Source organism: Rhinatrema bivittatum, chromosome 2 (genome assembly GCF_901001135.1).
Source record: "Rhinatrema bivittatum chromosome 2, aRhiBiv1.1, whole genome shotgun sequence".
NCBI classification, from domain to species: Eukaryota; Metazoa; Chordata; class Amphibia; order Gymnophiona; family Rhinatrematidae; genus Rhinatrema; species Rhinatrema bivittatum.
Window position 1 is genome coordinate 89,843,592 of NC_042616.1, and position 18,523 is coordinate 89,862,114.

General features: G+C 44.4%; 1 protein-coding gene across 9 annotated transcripts in view; it reads right to left on the reverse strand.

Annotated features, from left to right (window-relative positions):
* PRKAG2 (protein kinase AMP-activated non-catalytic subunit gamma 2) overlaps positions 1 to 18,523 on the reverse strand; it is a 751,594-nt gene that overhangs the window by 84,737 nt on the left and 648,334 nt on the right. For 7 of the 9 annotated variants that reach the window (XM_029588430.1, XM_029588428.1, XM_029588431.1 and 4 more), the window contains one exon: positions 4,194 to 4,303. In XM_029588430.1, coding sequence (XP_029444290.1) covers positions 4,194 to 4,303 — 110 coding nt within the window. The remainder of the gene's footprint in view (positions 1 to 4,193; positions 4,304 to 18,523) is intronic. The other 2 variants (XM_029588429.1, XM_029588436.1) reach the window with 1 other exon arrangement.

The window sequence follows — 18,523 nt, forward strand, 5'->3', positions numbered from 1 at the left end:
AACAAGTGGCTGTGCAGTTGCAGCCTACCCTGCTCCTGCCCGATCTCCAGAATAAAACTGTATGTAGCGTGCGGCGCAGCCCCAATCTCTCCCGATACCCCAATAAAATTCTATGCAAGTGCTGAACGGCTCCGATCCCTCCCACTCTCTCCAGATGCCCCAGTAAAGAACCAATGAGAAAGCCAGTGAAGTGAATAGATGAACATTAAATGTCGGTACAGCTCTCTGCCGTACCAGCATTTAATACTAAAGCCAGCGGAAGGACAGGCCCACTTCTTCTCCTGCTGGCTTAACTGGATACTTTTGAGGGTTGGGGAGAAGGGGGAGGGAGGATCAGAAATAGAAGCACTGTATGTAGACTTGGAGTGGGGGAGGATCGGGGCAACTCTGCATGCTACGTATATTCTTGTTAAGGCATCGGGAGGGTGTGGGAGGGAGCAGGGCTGCTGGACACATATCTAATTTTATTGGGGCACTGCAAGGGAGCAGGAGGGAGAGGGGCTGCTCGGCACGCTACATTAAAAACCAATATTCAGTAAGCCAGCTAAGTTCTCCGGATAACGCTATCCGTGTAATTTTAGCCTTGTATATTCAAGTGAGAGATTCATGCCACTGAATATTTGGCTACAGTTATCCGGCTAACTGAATATTGACCTCAGGTCTTGAGCTGCTGGTCTTTGACACTAGCGCTGACCCATCTTATGCGGGACACCACATTACTTAAAACAGCTGAAATCCCATCTTTCTTTTACAAGATTCAAGATGCATGCTTTCCATGACATGATAAAAGCACAGATCAACCTGATTCATGCTCAGCTTCAAGCAATTTGCACCCACTGACCTAGGCAGAGCTTGGTCTTTTGTGTTGGGCCCTTTTAGGCTCTTCAGAATCACCAGTAAATCTTAAGACGAGCAGAAATCTTGATGTTAGGAGGCCAGCAGCAGGCTGTGCAACCCTAGTGCAATTTCCGAGCTTCCTTAGCCATAAAAATGCAGTTTATAAAGAGCCTCCGTGGCCAGACTCAGGACGGAGTCTATTTACCCCTCGCTTCAGGGGTGTAAGGGATCTCAAAGACCAAAGTTTAGTTTTCTTGAACCTGTTTACAGCACCTCTTTTGATTTGGACTCCATTAAACATAGTGAGTGCCCTTATGTTTCTGCAATGTTTTGGGTTCTTCTAATTGCTGGAAAAAAATGTCAAAATGCCAGGATTTCCTGCTTAAGGACATGAGAAATTAGGCTTTCATTAATTAATCTTACATTACTGTAATGTTCATTAAGCAGAAGATGTATATTAGGCAAATGCAGCTGCTTCTCCCTGCTCAGTATCAATCCATACAATATTTTTGTAATATGAAAATCATTTTTACAGTACTTCATGGTAAGGAGGTAATTTGCAAAGTATTGTTCAAAATGTTAAACTTCATGGTCTTTTTGTTTGAATCTGCTAGGACTTCAACATAAAAGCTTTAGCTTTTCAAGACACAATGTATCAGTCATGGGGTGGTCCAGTTTTTCTTTTAAAATATAAATATTTCCCATAAATATTTCTGTTCTGCATAGCAGAATTGCTTCCTTCTTAACAGGTGTTCTCCAAGGACAGCAGGATGTCAGTCCTCTCACATGGGTGACATCATCGGAAGGAGCCTGGCACGGAAAACGTTTGTCAAAGTTTCTAGAACTTTGTCCGAGCCTCACTGAGCATGTGCGTTATACCACGTGTCCACACGGGATCCCCTTCAGTCTTATAACATAGAATTCAAGAGAAGAAAATAATAAAGGAGAAGAAACCCATGTAGTGGAAACCCCACTCCATGGGGTGGCAGGCGGGTTTCGTGAGGACTGACATCCTGCTGCCTCGGAGCACACCTGTTACAGGTGAGCAACTCTTCGTCCGAGGATAAGCAGCTTGGCAGTCCTCACACACACGGGTGAATCTCTAGCTACAGGCTGCCCCCCCTACACAAAGGGGACCAAGAAAACATGAAATTAAGTGCCAATAGGTACAACAACAACTGATTTTGTTGGTAACGGGAGTGGGGTGGGGTGTGGTAGGACGGGCAACCTGCAGAAAAGCAATGGGCCCTAGGCAGGAACAGAGTTGGGTTCTACACTTCAAACAAATTCCAAAGGACAGATTGGCCAAACCTACTGTCACGTCAGCCATCCCTATCCAAACAATAATGTGATGTGAATGTGTGGAGAGAACTCCACGTCGCAGCCTTGCAGATCTCCCCCATGGGAACTGCTCGCAAGTGGACCACAGGCACTGCCATGGCTCTGACAGAATGAGCCTTGCCATGGCCCCCAAGATGCAAGCCCACCTAGACATAACAGAAGGAGATGCAGTCTTCTAGCCAATCAGAAAGCATCTGTTTGGCAACTTATTCCTATCAAAAGAAACAAAAAAAGTTAGGTGGACTGTCTATGGGCTTCTGTCCGCTCCAGGTAGAAGGCAAAAGGCTCTTTTGCAGTCCAAACTGTTCAGCGCTTGTTTGCCTTGGTGCAAATGGGGCCTGGGGAAAAATGTTGGCAGGACGAAGGATTGGTTAAGAAGGAAGTCCGACAGCACCTTAGGCAGGAACTTAGGGTGTATATGCAAGACCACCCTGTCATGGAAACACTTAGTGTAAAGTGGATAAGTCACTACAGCCTGAAGCTCACTGACCCTGCATGCTGAAATGACTGCCATCAGGTCAGGTATTTCAGGTCACAGGAGTGCAGCGGCTCAAAGGGAACTTTCATCAGCTGAGCTAACATCAGAAAAATGTTGCTCTCACCTGACCACGAAACAACAGGCTCCGCGGAAAAGAAGAGATCGGAGGGGACCCCGCGTGGATGCATGGTATAACACATGCTGGGCATGCTCAATGAGGCATAGTCAAAGTTCTAGAAACGTTGACATAAGTTTTCTGTGCCGGGCTCCACCCACGTGTGAGAACTTCCCATCCTGCTAGTTCTCAGAGAATTTAAGTACCTGAATGAGAAAATGTAATCTCAGATTTCTCAACTTTCCTAAATGGCCACTATTGTCCCCAATGGAATTGCTAAGACAATTTTACTTGGATGTCTTAAAGGTCTCTAAAGAAGTTATTCTAACTATCATTAAACCGTATTACTTGCCCTCTCTTACTACCACAACATCTACTTCTACACCTCTGGGAAATTTCATCTCCAGATTCTTAGAACAATCCAGTTCTGAAGGAATAGAGAGAGCCACATTATTAGTTACAGCTGCCTGTAAAAAAGATAAGGATTGGACCTTGAGACTTTTTTTGTGTCAAGAATAAGATTTTTTATGGGCAGTCTCTATCTCTTTTTCCCAATGATTTGAAAAAAACCCAGCAGAGGCATAAGGTAGTTTTGAATTATAAGCAGAGAGTAATAGGTATGGGAGGTAATTTTCTGTTAAACTTTCCCTGCAAATGTTATATTAAGCATAATGGAAATTCTTGTTTTTTATGATGACAAGCAATTGGACTTGTTTCTTATTAATCAAGTATCTCTGAGTTTACTTTGCCTGTAGTTAGGAAGTTTATGGACCTTTCTGAATGTACTGATTATTCCTTTGGATATTTTTTCTCCTGTAACTTCCTCAGTTTGTGGTCTAACTTAGCAGCAATTATATAGCTGCATTTCTCTTAGTTTGCCTGATTGTAATTGTTTTGAAAATTTATAAATAAAGAATTAAAAAAATGGTAGGATTTTGGTGGCCTGCATGGGACAGTGTTATAGAAAACAGTGGAGCCGCTGGGATCCTTGACATATCCTTTTCCGTCCTCACTTCAAACAGGTTACCAGCAGTTTGTCAATCGCTCTCTTACCTTTTTCTAATGCTCGCTGCAGGAAACCTTCCAGCAACCTGCAGCTCTCAGTGCTACCTGGTGCCCGAACTCCTACATTGTTCTCTTGAGACCATGAAACTAATGGAAAGCATGGAGTTGGGGCACTGAGCAGCTCAAATTCATTGGGAGCGCCATTCCGAGGATGGCACCAGCAGCGAGCACCTGATCAGGGTGACGGAGGACAGACAAACTGGTGGTGACCGGCTTGGAAAGGATGAGAATGGGGACAGGCTGGAAGGTGTGGGTGGAGACTGGCTGATGGGAGAGACTGGGTGGGACGGGGTAAGGAGAGAAAGATTGGGAGGGGAGAATGCATGGCAGAGATTGGCACACAGAGGAAGCACTCACCTGTAACGTAGTGTCAAAGACAACGAGCTTTGAGCTGGTCGGAACAATGTCATAGCACTTATGTGATTTCATGAACCGCATATAAATATCACTTTCCGATTCTTCAACTGCTGAAAGAAAAATGAAAGTCAGATGTAGGACATTTAAAACCGTTTAAGGAAATGCACAGCATTTACTTGGACAAAAGGTATGCTGAAGTAACCAAGCTATAGGACATGTTAAATGCTTTAGTTTTCTGTTACAGGTCAAGCACTTCCCTCCCTGGCATCTATGCCATGTTTAAAAAGAACCATAGGGGCGCGCCCCCGAGGCTCGGTGGCAGAGCAAGCAGAAGGCCCGAGTTTGATTCCTGGGTCACTAGGCCAGCCCCGACTTTCTGGCATAAGTTAGGCCATCAAAACAAAGATGTTCAACTTTCCCGGGTTCTTCTGGCATGTTGAACGGCCGCCCCCTTTCTTTCACTGCCTCTGGGCCTACTGGCGTGAGCTTCAGAAAGATCAGCCAGGCTTGATCCTAGGACCCTGGGTCTTTCTTCCTCTACCATCTGAACATCTAAGTCCTGCTTCACATCAAGATCAAATTAACTAGCGTGGCTGCAACACTCAAAGACTACACAACCTTCAAGAGCAACTCAAAGTTCAACTGGGGGGGCCTCTTGAAGAGCAGGCAACATTCCTTCCCTCATCACCTGCGAGCTGCCTCCAACCATGGCCACACTGAGGTCAGGAACACGTCCAGGGCAGTTCAGGGTAATTAAAGAACACGATGTAAAAAAATGTGACTTTACCACAGGCTGATGCTGGATGTGAAGCAGAACGTTTGAAAATGCAGGATCAGATTTCATCTTTATTACTTAATCTGTGATTAAAAGCCACAGAACTACTCTTTCAGCAGGACATTCTCTCGTGACAGGGGTGCCTGTCCCTCATGCGGTACTGCACGCGCAAGCCGCATTCCACAAATGACTCCTTTTCTGGACGGCTGCTGTTGTAAGAAGGAGCCCATTCCAGCAGAGGATGGTTTTCAGCTCCAACATGCTGCCTTGCAAATCTGCCCACGTTTTACTGCTCACAGAAGGCACTACACTGCTTTGGACCCACGAGAAGAATGAGCCTACGTGGGTCAGAAGGCACATGCACCACAAAGGGCTTGCGTAACTCTCACGTTGCAGCCATGCCGAGCGGGAAGAGTCACAGCCAGAGCATCAATTAGCCTCATTTCAGCAGACAAGAAAAACGGTTTGCTGAACGACAACTCCAAACCAAAGACATGCAATTAAAGATGAGAAAAAAGCCTGCATATTCTCATTTCTAGTCTTAGCCTCTAGCACCAAACACCCCTCATTATCATAGTTTAAGGCTTTTTTTTTTTTTAAAGCAGTTTTCATTCCCAGGAAATAAAGAGTCCTAACCATTTATAACACTACATTCCTTCCTTTGTATACTGTCAAATAATCTGTACCTCCTAAGAACACAGTAATGCTGTGCTTTTACATTTTAAACAGCAATGTTTATGGGTTTCACTAAAACAGGTTATGATACGTACTCAGATTAATCTTAATAGGAAGAAAATTATGATACTAAAAAAAAAACAAAAAACCCCCAAAAACCAAACTCATCTGCCAGAAAAAGCCATAAACAGAGTGAGCTGCATAATGAAGAATGGATTCCTGACTGGAGGTCAACTGCCTGTGCTCTGCAGCTCTGGGAACCAGGTTTAAAGGACTCTTTAAGGTCTACACGAAACTGATGGGAATGCATTCTCGAGCCAGTGCTTTCAGATGAAGGAATCATGCCCGCAGGCTCGATTTAACAGTTACAGAGAACTAAAATACCTCAGCCAGCATGAAAGAGATCAGGTGGAACCTTCCACACTTGAAAAGCTGTTGCCTATTTTAGGACTGAATACTTATCATCATCTTAGCATGTGAACCCTGATTCTCACCTCCTTATCGAACAGCGCCAGCAAAAAAAAAAAAAGGCTGCAGCAGTGCAGGCCAGCTCAGCAGCCCGGATCGCACAGAACAGTCCCCCTCCCTGTGAAAGCACTGCATGCACAGGAAGACTAGCGGGGAGGTGCACGGTAACCTGTAGACATGCTTCTTATCACTACATCAGAGTTAACTAAATCAAAGCTAGGAACTGGACAGAGAAAGAGCCTCTAAACCTTCCCTAAGTACAAACAATCTGCCTCGCTTCCCAGTTGTTCTAGGCCCTCCTCCTCCTGGTGACATTTCAGCGACTGATGGAAAGCCCCCTCTGTCTCTGACAGAGACAACCTGATGACATTCCAATTTTAGATCTGTTTACTCTATTAATTTGCTTTAGATTATGAATTAGCTAATTAGCATGGTCAATGTCATGATCAAAGTCCATTACAAAACCTTGGCAGCTTAGTATAAAATAGGCCGCCTGAAATCAGGCACCGAGCAGGAAGGGAGCAGCGAGACCAGCAAGGTGATGCTTCGGGCAAGATGAAGATGAGCATGTGGGAAGGGAGGAAGAAGAGGATGAGAACTTGGTAGCAGAAAACAGAGGATGAGAACACGGTAGCAGAAGAAGCTTGTAATAGGAACTGGGATGCAGATGAAGACCTTGACTCTATCTGTACCATTTTGCTGCCGAAGCTGTACCGATTCTGGCCAATTCAATGCATTGTGAATTAAAGCCCCTTTATCCAGCTTCTCAACTAAGCAGCATCTAGCAGAGTTCCCCCCGCCCCTGTTGTCAAGAAGGTTGAAACAGAATGCTAATCAATATTATTAGGGAGCGTAGTAGATTTACTGCGTTCTGCTCATTCCTGCATCACCCCTTCCCCTCCTGTTCTCTTGCAAGGGACAGGAGGGGCGTGGAGGGGTTCGATTAGGGAGCAGAGCTGTTTTTCTCTGTCCACTCCACCTTCACCCCCTCCCTACCTGTTCCTTGTGGATTGTTTCCTGGAGCAGAAAGCAGGAGGCCCTCAGATAACCAGCAAATCCAAAGAGCCGGCAGGGACTCTTTCCCCATGCATGATGGATAATGGGACTTTTGCTGTATTCCGAAAACGCACAAGGATTGGGTGCACACCTGTTATTATGCTGGGTAAAGTGCGTAAGGGGATTCCGGCTAAGCAGCGAACTGCCTGCTGCCATTATACACAGAACAGAAGTGTTTGCTACTTAAACCTGTATTACGTTCAAGAGCACAGAGCGGTGCAGAAGTGTCCTGTGCGAAGAGACACCACGCTTGAGGAGAAACAGACACATCCACCCTGAAGGGCTGCTACAAGCTGCACCAAGTACAAAGGGGAGGGAGCGCAGCCCTACTGACACAACAGCCAATTTCTGTGGCCGCCTGGCACTGCTCCCTCCTTCCAGCGGTGGCCATTTCGATAGCGACACTAACGGCAAGGAGACAGTGGCTGAGGTGGTGGGGCAGGTAGAACCCCTCCTCTCCCAGGCCCAAGCTCCACTCCTCTCCCCCAGTTTATTCCTTGGTGTTCTTTGCTCTACAAAGCTGTGGGAGGAGGTGAAAGCAAACCCATAGGAGAGGAACACTTCCTGCCTAGCTCCTCTCTTCCTCCACCAAAGGGCTTCTGTCTCCTGCACAGGCAGTGCCGTTATTTGCACAATTGCAGGGGAGGTGGGAAAGAGGAGGGGGAGAAGTGAGGTGGAAGTTGGTAAAGTGCAACAAGGGGAAGGAACAGCAGGCCGAGGACGAATCTGTGATCCTGTGCAAAGGCGGGAGGAAGAAGACAAGCTGAGCAGAAGGAGAACAGAGCGAGAGCGAGAAGGAAATATCCACGTGAGAATAAGATGGGAATTATGTGGTATCTTCTGGTATACAAAAGGCCTGAGACAGAAATGCAGTCACGTGCCCCTTCCTGTTTCCTTCCACTGACCCTGTGGATGCTAGAGGTGTGCATTCATTTGCAACGTATTGGCAATCCGCAATGTATAGGGCTATACTCGTTGCATTCATGGGGAAGCGAAACGTATCGTGATTCCCACGAATCTTCACCGAATTATTAGGCCGTCTAAAGGAGCAAATTTAAACAAAACCCCCACCCTCCTGACCCCCTAAGACTTACCAAAACTCCCTGGTGGTCCAGCGGGGGTCCGGGAGCCATCTACTGCACTCATGCCATCGGCTGTCGGTATTCAAAATGGCGCCGATAGCCTTTGCCCTTACAATGTCACAGGGGCTACCGGTGCCATTGGTCGGCCCCTGTCACATGGTAGGAGCATAAGATGGCACCATCCATTGCTCCTACCATGTGACAGGGGCCGACCAATGGCACCGGTAGCCCCTGTGACATAATAATGTCAAAGGCTATCGGTGCCATTTTGAATACCAGCAGTTGACGGCGTGAATGCAGGAGATCGCTCTCGGACCTCCGCTGGACCACCAGGGAGTTTTGGCAAATCTTGGGGGTGTCAGGAGGATGGGGGGTTGTAGTTAATTAAATTTTAGCCGGGAAACGAATAAGAATGGAACGCATGAACGGATCGGGGCCACCCCTTGCCAAATGCAATGTATCTGCCCCCTCACGAATACGAATACCAAATGTAATGTACGCGGTCCCTCTGCACATCCCTAGTGGATGCACCTACCTTGTCGTTTGTCAGAGGGAGCAGGGGAAGGGGGCTGCATTGTTAAAAAAGTTGGCACAAGTGTGTGGTTGACACTTTCTGCTGGCTTGCTACTCTGTGCTTATAGCAGAAGGAAATCAAATATCAAGTAGCTAACTATAGCTGCACAATGCAGGGTTTCATGTTAGGAGTCACTGCCCAGAAAAAGGATCGTGGAGTCATTATGGACAATATGTTGAAATCCTCTGCTTAGTGTGCAGCGGCAGTCAAAAAAGAAACAAAAAACGGAGGGTAAATAGAGTGCTAGAAATGATTCAGAAAGGGATGAAGAGGAGAGCAGGGAATATTATGCCTCTACAGCAATCCATGCATGGCACGGGTGCATCCTGAGTCCCGTGGGTAATTCTGGTCATCCCATCTTAAGAAAGCTGTAGCAGAACTTGGAAAGGTACAGAGGAGGGCAACAAAAATGATAAAGGGAGTGGAAAGACCCCCTTAGGAAGAAAGCTCTTTAGCTTGGAGAAGATAAGATATGATCGAGGTTTATAAAATCATGAGTAAGATGGAACAGGTACGGAGGGGAAAAGTACAAAGACCAAGGGACTCCACGAAACTAGCAGGGAGCAGATTTAAAACAAATAGCAGGAAGCAATTTTCCACTCTACACACAATTAAGCTGCAGAATTGGTTGCTGGAGGATATAGACACAGCATCTAGCAAAGTTCAGTTTGAAAGGGATTTGGACAATTATTAGTCAGATGAACTTGGGGAAACCCACCAGGGATGCCTGGGAGTGAGAGACAGAGAACCAGATCCACTCCTTGGGATCCTCCAGGTACGACCTAATGACCTAGGTTGGCCCCTGTAAGAGATGGGGTCCTGGGCGCAATGGACCTTTGGCCTGACCCAGCATGGTATACTTTATGTTCTAAGTTCACTTAAAGCAAAAGTTAAATAAAATTAAGAAGCTATTTCACCTGCCAATGGGTGTGTTTACTGCAATGCAATTTTTTGAAAGAAATCATTTTGAATCTATCTGCATATAATCGTGAAGAATCCCTTTCTCCCGAGGCACATTTAGGCTACTTTCCTACAGCGAAACTGGCCTTATAAAAATGTCTGTGTGTTTCTATTCCATTTTTAAAACATTTAAACCATTCATTTAATGTTATTCAAATTCCTGCCACAGATAAGAGCACCATGACCCTCTCTCTCCAAGTTCACACCTCATGGGCCTCCAAACTCTTTCTGTGTACAATTCTGGAGAGCGCACTTTCAAATGGATATAAACAAGATGGAGTCGGTCCAAAGGGTGGCCACTAAAATGGTCAGTGGTCTTCATTCCAAAAAAAGGGGAACAGACTTAAAAATTTAATCCTTAGAGGAAAGGCAGGATAGGGGAGATGGATAGAGACATTTAAATACCTCCAAGGCTTCCACCAGAAAGAAAGCTCTAGAATGAGGGGTCATGGGATGAGGGTGAAAGGGGGGGAACTGAGGAGTATCTAAGGAAGTATTTATTTACAGAGAAGGTGGTAGATGCATGGGACAGCCTCCTCGTGGAAGTGGTGGAGACAAGAACAATATCAGAATTCAGGAAGAATATGATAAGCACAGAAGATCGCTGAGAGAGTGGTAGGGATTATAAAGCTGCGTAGTTGATGAGCATGTGTAGACTAGATAGGCCATATGGTGTTTGCCTGCCATACATTTCTACGAGTTTCACTGGGGTTGGGGCATTGGGCTGGGAGCTCACTTGGCTGCTTTTTTTTTTTCCGCTTCGGTCACCACTTAACCAGCTATGTCATTTGAACAGAGCTGGTTAAACGTTAAATTATTCGGGAACATGTTCCCATAACTTTCAGGCCTAACCAGTGATATTCAAACATAGCTGGTTAAGTTTCACAGTTTATCTGGCTACATATACTTTTATTCAAAGATATTCAGAGGCACATTTATCCCACTGAATATCCCAGATAATTCTGGCTAAGTTTAGCCACATAAATTATCCATTTTCGGATTTTTTTGAATATTGGCCTCAAGGAGGTCAGAGCATATTGTGAAGTCACTGACCATCTTTAAAGCTGGCCTGCCATTCATTGTATGTTCCTGATTACACAATCTGAAATCTAAAAACATGCCATACAAGTCAACTCTCTAAATAAGAGAATCTGAAATCCCAGGAAGGTTAGCGCATACATTGTGATGCCAGAGAGGTTTTTTAAAGCAGCCCTGCCATTGATTAGTAGTTATAATCATATGCAAACTTCTGTACCAATGAACAAAACTAGCCATCATGAAATACGCTCACATCTCCTTATCTTATTTCACTTTTAGAATCCTTTTCAGTCCTGTAAGATTAACTGTAATACAGCAGGGAATTAGAAGGAATATGAAAACAAAGGCTACAATTCAGCTTTACTCAGCTGAAAAGAGCTATCTTTCAAGTGGAGCCACTATTGCAAATCTTGAGCCTACCCCTTCTGCCAGACATGGTTTTGCATTAAGTATCCTATGAATTTAATCTATTAACAACGTACTGGCTGTGTTAAAAGTCAGAAAAGAGAATACACCCAGATGAAAAATCTGCAGTCACGGCAACACGACCAGTCAAGTATCACCAGGAAAATGTATTTAAAAGCTACACACGATACATACTGTGCTACAGCGTATCAGCACAGGTGTACCTCCCCTGAAACAGCTGTAGTGCTGAGAGAGATGGGGACTAGAGGGGTAGGAGAGACAAAGGGAGAGAAAAAAACTCACCTGAGCGAGGTGGAGAGTGGAGGAAGGGGGAAGGGGGAAGGAAAGGTCTGCTTGGGGGGTAGGATGAGAGCATGCACTCACCAGGATAGAAATGCACTCACTTTGTATTCCCACCATCATCCACTCCCAAAAAAAACAACATATTTGGTGAGGGAGCAGTAGCAGGAGTACATGGCAAGCAGTGTTTCCTCAAAGCGACACAGTACACAGCAGTGCACAACTCCATGCAGATCAGGATTTGGCTGCCTACTGCCAATCTGCAGAGCCTCAATGAGTTCTCCCATCCACCTGCTCTTGCAGCCAATCAGCTGAGCCTGAGTAAATCCTCCCGCCTTCCTGTAAGAAACAGAAGGAGTAGCAGAGTCCCTGCCTGCTCTCCTTCCTGCTCCTACTTGTGGCCAATCAACAGAGTCTTCGCTCCTGTGGCCTGCCTCCAGGTTGGGGGACAGAGAAAGCAGAGCTTGTGGCTGTAATGTGATCTCAGTGCCTCTGGCTGCCAGTAATGAGGGAGAGGAGGGACGCGGCCTATGGGCTGAGAGGAAGAGGGAGTGTATATAGTGGGATGGATGCTAGGGAAGGGTGAGAAAAGACAGGTGGCAGATACTGGGGAGGGAGGAAATGGCAGGGAGCAGACCCTGGGACGGGGGGAGGGGGGAGAGGCGGCAGACAGAATAGAGAGGGAGGAAAATGGAGGGCTGGTGCAGGCAATGTTTAAGAAATGTGGAGGGATGGGAAAGAAGTCGTCATAGAGATTTGGGATTATTTGAAGATGGAGGAATAGAAAGAGGTGGAAAGACGGAAAAGGAAAGAAAGGAATGGAAGTGTAGCATGAGGAAACTGCAGTGGAGGAGTAGGTAAGGGCATTGAAACGTGAGAAAAATTAAGACGCGAGTAAAGAAGAGATGACTGACAAAGGGAGAGATGGAAGCCAAAAGGGAGAGGAGAAGAAAGACAGCTTGTGTCACTGGTGGCAGGAGCAGTAGGTCGAGATGCTATGGTAGAAAGAGTAAGTGCTGGAGGAATTTTCCAGACCCTGACAATGTATTTCAAGCTATTACTAGTGCACCTGTTTTGTTCCTGCTCCTCTGCATCATTTTACACCTGTGATCGCTGCAGGGTAAATCAAGCAAGATGTACAAAGTGAAAGTTCAAGCTTTTCTCTGCTCTTGTCTTTGTTAAAAATTAGTCCAAACGTGTCTGTCTGTTTTTGTATAATTCATAGTGAACACACATTAACCTCTAAATCAGGACTGCCTAGCAACCTCGTTTCTGGAGAGGGGCTTTCAGCCAGCCCTGAACATACATATTTTGGTACTCACAGTAAGAAACAGGTCTACAAACACTACAGATGGACAAGGATATTAGTTTACAGCAAAATAACAACCAGAAGCTGGGTCTAATACAATATTTAACAGGACTGCGTGCAAATGTTCTGGCAGATTGTTCAGAATAGAAATATGGAGCAAAAAAAGTGGCCCTCCAGCCACTGGCAGTAATGGGCCACTTCCGGATTCTCCTCATCCTGCAGCAGTGCAATCAACGTCTCTGCAAACTACAACAATAAAAGGGAAATCAATAGCACAAACCGAACTTTCTGACCAAAAAGAGAACTCGTTAGCAGAAAAGCAAGGGAAAGAAAAAAGTGAGCTCATCAGCACTGTACATGCATTATCGTTTTATTTTCCAAGTAAAGCAATTTGGAAGGCAGATATTGAGATGAGATGAACAAATAAAAATTACCGGAGGATAATTAAAATCAATGTGGAAGCATCATAAGAAATATAAAAACACTCAGGGCAATCAATAATTCTGTAGGAAAATGCCTACAATAAATACTTTGTGTTTTAAAACTATGGGATGACTCCAGAACAACACTTACAGCTAAATTTGTTCAATCAGTCACCATGCTCCAGTGGACTGTCATCAAATTTTCCCTCTCAGGGTGCCCAACTCCATTCCTCGACCCATCCAGTTTCCAGGATATCCCTAATCAATATGCATGATGTGCAAATTTACCTCATGAATATTCATTAGAATCATTTAGACATCCCAACTGGTATACCGCCCTTGAGTTGGATACCTCTGCCTCTAACCTAACATATGGACCCATGTGTAGTAAGGGATCTGTTAGCGCAAGCCTGTGATAGCTAGCGAAAGTAGTGCAGGCCTGCGTTTCTGAAATCGGGGTGGAGTCGGCCCCGGAAGAGGAGGAGTCGGGGGCGTCACCGGGGCCGACTCAGCGAGGATGGTGCGCAGAGCGGAAAGGTAAAGCCCTTTTCGCTCGCTATTTCACGCCCAATAATTACACCTTCTATGGTGTAGTTATTGGGCGCGATGCCAGCAGCGATCGCATGACTGCCCCCCCCCCCACCCGACACCCTGCCCCAGAGTAGCGCAATTTTCTTAAGTATCGCAGGCCTGCGATACTTTAGAAAATGAGGCCCTAATACATTTACAGAATGCTAATCATATGCAATCCTACACCCATAGCAACCTAAAACTCAACTAGGAACTGAACAAATTTAAGATGAAGGCAGCAGACCAGCAGCAAGAGGGAGACCTCCCAATCTTTTGCATCGAGTGTCATATGTATGTTGAATGTGTGCATCCAATGCAAAGAGCTCCTGTCTCTCAGAGAACGAGTCCAATCTCTGGAGGCTAGAGTGGCAGACCTGGAGGAGCAGAGGCAGACAGAGAGGTATAGATGAGATCTTCAGGGACATAGAAGCCAAGTCCTAACTCCAGTCTGGCAGCCCTGGTGCTGCCTTGGAGGAGGAAGGTCTCATGATCAGACAGCATCAACCTGGTGCAGCAGGAAATGATCCTGTAGCAAGGACCTGCTCTCCAGGTGGTGCATCGTCCTACTGTACTGAGGATGTGTCTCTCAGGGCTTCTGCCAAGGAGGGGAGAGTTAGGTCTGCCGTCATAGTTGGTGATTCGATTATTAGAAATATAGACAGCTGGGTGGCTGGTGGGCGCGAGGACCACCTGATAACATGCCTACCTGTTGCGAAGGTGGAAAATCTTTCACATCACCTAGATAGGATTTTAGATAGTGCTGGGAAGGAGTCAACTGTCGTGGTACATGTGGGTACAAACGACATAGGAAAATGTGGGAGGATTTGGAAGCCAAATTTAGGCTCTTAAGTAGAAAGCTTAAATCCAGAACCTCCAGGGTAGCATTCTCTGAAATGCTCCCTATTCCATGCGCAGGTCTCCAAAGGAAGGCAGAGCTCCGGAGTCTCAATGCGTGGAGGAGACGATGGTGCAAGGAAGAGTGATTCAGTTTTGTTAGGAACTGGAGAACCTTTTGGGGAAGGGGGAGTCTCTTCCGAAGGGATGAGCTCCACCTTAACCAGGGTGGAACCAGACTGCTGGCGCTAACCTTTAAAAAGGAGATAGAGCAGCTTTTAAACTAGAACAAAGGGGAAAGCTGACAGTCACTCAGCAGCGCATGGTTTGGAGGGAGGTATCTTCAAAGGATACTAATGATGCATTAGAATTAGGGCATCCCGACAGTGAGGTTCCAATAAGAAAAGTAGTCCAAGTGCCTGTAACTAAAAACTCACCTGAGCTAAAAGATTCCAATTTATCCCTATCAATTAAAAAGCAGAATGAAAATACAAACAAAAAACAAACTTTGAAATGTTTGTATGCTAATGCCAGAAGTCTAAGAAGTAAGATGGGAGAATTGGAGTGTATAGCAGTGAATGATGACATAGACTTAACTGGCATTTCAAAGACATGGTGGAAAGAGGATAATCATTGGGCTATACCGAGGTACAAATTATATCGCAATGACAGAGAGGAACATCTTGGTGGCGGGATGGTGCTTTATGTTCAGGATGGCATAGAGTCCAACAGGATAAAGATCCTGCATGAGACTAAATGTACAATCAAAACTTTATGGGTAGAAATCCCTTGTGTGTCGGGGAAGACTATAGTGATAGGAGTATACTACCGTCCATCTGGCCAAAATGATGAGATGGACAGTGAAATGCTATGAGAAATTAGGGAAGCTAACCAAACTGGTAGTGCAGTAATAATGGGAGATTTCAATTACATCAGGGCATGCTAGAAAGATAAAGTTCCTAGATGGAATAAAAGACAGTTATGGAGTAATTGGTTCAGGAGCCGACGAGAGAGGGAGCAATTTTAGATCTAATTCTCAGTGGAGTGAAGGATTTGGTGAGAGAGGTAATGGTGGTGGGGCTGCTTGGCAATCGTGATCATAACATAATCAAATTTGAATTAATGACTGGAAGAGGGACAGTATATAAATCCACAGCTCTAGCGCTAAACTTTCAAAAGGGAAACTTTCGATAAAACGTGAAAAATAATTAGAAAAAACTGAAAGGTGCAGCTACAAAGGTAAAAAGGGTGCAACAGGAATGGACATTGTTAAAAAATACCATCCTAGAAGCACAAAGCAGATGGATTCATGCATTAAGAAAGGTGGAAGGAAGACAAAATGATTACTGGATTGGTTAAAAGGTGAAGTGAAAGAGGCTATTTTAGCCAAAAGATCTTCATTCAAAAACTGAAAGAAGGATCCATCAGAAGAAAATAGAATAAAGCATAAACATTGGCAAATTAAACGTAAGACATTGATAAGACAGGCTAAGAGAAAATTGGAAAAGAAGTTGGCCATAGAGGCAAAAACTCACAATAAAAACTTTTTAAAATATGTCCCAAGCAGAAAGCGGTTAAAGGGGCACGTATAGAAGATAAGGCCATCGCGGAAAGATTAAACAATTTCTTTGCTTCAGTGTTTACTGAAGAGGATATTGGAGAGATATCCGTTATAGAGAAGTTTTTCATGGATGATGAGTCAGATCAACTGAACCAAATCACTGTGAACCTGGAAGATGAGGTAGGCCTGATTGACAAACTGAAGAGTAGTAAATCACCTGGACCAGTTGCTATACACCCCAGGTTTCTGAAAGAACTAAAAAATGAAATTTCAGACCTATTAGTAAAAATTTGTGACCTATCATTAAAATCATTCGATGTACCTGAAGATTGGAAGATGGCCAATGTAACTCCTATATTTAAAAAGGAATCCAGGACTGAACTATAGACCGGTGAGCCTGATTTCAGTGCCCGGAAAAATCGTGGAAACTGTTATAAAGAATAAAATCACAAAAAATTAAGGTAGACATGGTTTAATGGGTCACTGATTTACCCAAGGGAAGTCTTGCCTCACAAATCTCCTATATTTTTTTGAAGGGGTGAATAAACATGTGGCCAAAGGTAAACCAGTAGATGTGGTGTATTTGGATTTTCAGAAGGTGTTTGACAAAGTCCCACATGAGAGGCTTCTAAGAAAACTAAAAAGTCATGGGATAAGAAGTGATGTCCTTTTGTGGCTTGCAAATTGATTAAAAGATAGGAAACATCGAGAGTAGGATTAAATGGTCATTTTTTACAGTGGAAAAAGGTAAACAGTGGAGTGCCTCAGGGATCTGTAATTGGACCGGTGCTTTTTAATATATTTATAAATGATCTGGAAAAGGGTACAATGACTGAGGTGATCAAATTTGCGGATGACACGAAATTATGCAGAATAGGTAAATCTCAAGTGGATTGTGATGAAATTTAAGTGGACAAGTGCAAAGTGATGCATATAGGGAAAAATAATCCTTGCTTTAGTTACACAATGTTAGGTTCTATCTTAGGAGTTACTACCCAGGAAAGAGATCTAGGCGTCATTGTGGATAATATATTGAAATCATCAGCCCAGTGTGCTGTGGCGATCAAAAAAGCAAACATAATTTTAGGAATTATTAAGAAGGGAATAGAAAATAAAACGGAGGATGTCAAAATGCCTCTGTATCGCTCCATGGTGAGACCGCACTTTGAATGCTGTGTGCAGTTCTGGTCACCGCATCTCAAAAAGGATATAGTTGCACTGGAGAAAGTGCAGAGAAGGGTGATCAAAATGATAAGGGGCACCAGCCCTGAACTAACCTCATAATCTTCAGGAAAGGCTACAAGGAAAAATGTCACCCTCAGAACAAAGGAACAAGCAGGAACATACTGAACCAGTTGAGTTTTCTAACAGCTTGGACTAAATTCATAATGCTTTAAAATCTATTGTTAACATTTTATGGTTAAACCTATCCTGAATCAGCAGCCAATGCAATTCCCTTAATACTGAGGAAATATTGTCTAACCTTACAACCTGTTAACAGATGGGCAGCTGAATTTGGGATCATCTGAAGCCTCTTTATACTCTTTTTGGGGGACTTACATATAACTCATCACAATAATTCAACCAAATAATTACTCATGTACATTTGTCTTTGTTCCTATCAACTACCTCATTTTGCATATTACCGTCCTGTATAAGGGTGCTACACACCAAAACCTCCTATCCCCCCATATTAAGATTCTTTTTTCTCTCCTCACAAGGCCTATATTGCTGTTTCCTGACTGCTTCTTTCCTCAATAGTATGCTGTCAGTCATGCAATTCTCATTTCAATCAATATTTTTTTTGTAACTTTCTATTTTAAGCCAGTTGGAACATATACCGGCCACATAATGAAAAAGAAGGCAAGCATCACACCACGTAGTGAAATACAGAGTAATGGCAACAAGTCTGTAACTGCTAGGGAGAATTATAAAACTTCCCAGTAAGGGCCCCAAATATTTTAATCAATATTATCGCAGCTGGAGCTCCAAGAGGTCTAACACTAGCTTTGCCATGAAGCACAGACTGCACCCTAAATTTACCTTCCTGCATTTCTAAAAGGAAGGAAACATTTCACGCACCACTAAGTACTTCATTTATCTGAAAAGAGCTTTGTCTGGGAATTTAATTATCTCATTGAAACTGTAGCTCAGCACTTTGTTTCCTCCTAAAAACTCACTGTAATTTTAGGCAAATACAGACTCTCGTCACACTGCCTGTTCTTTGTAAACTTAAACCAGTCCAGCATAGCAAGAAGTTAGGTATGTAGCACTGACCATGCCCTCTTGCCTCCAGTCAGG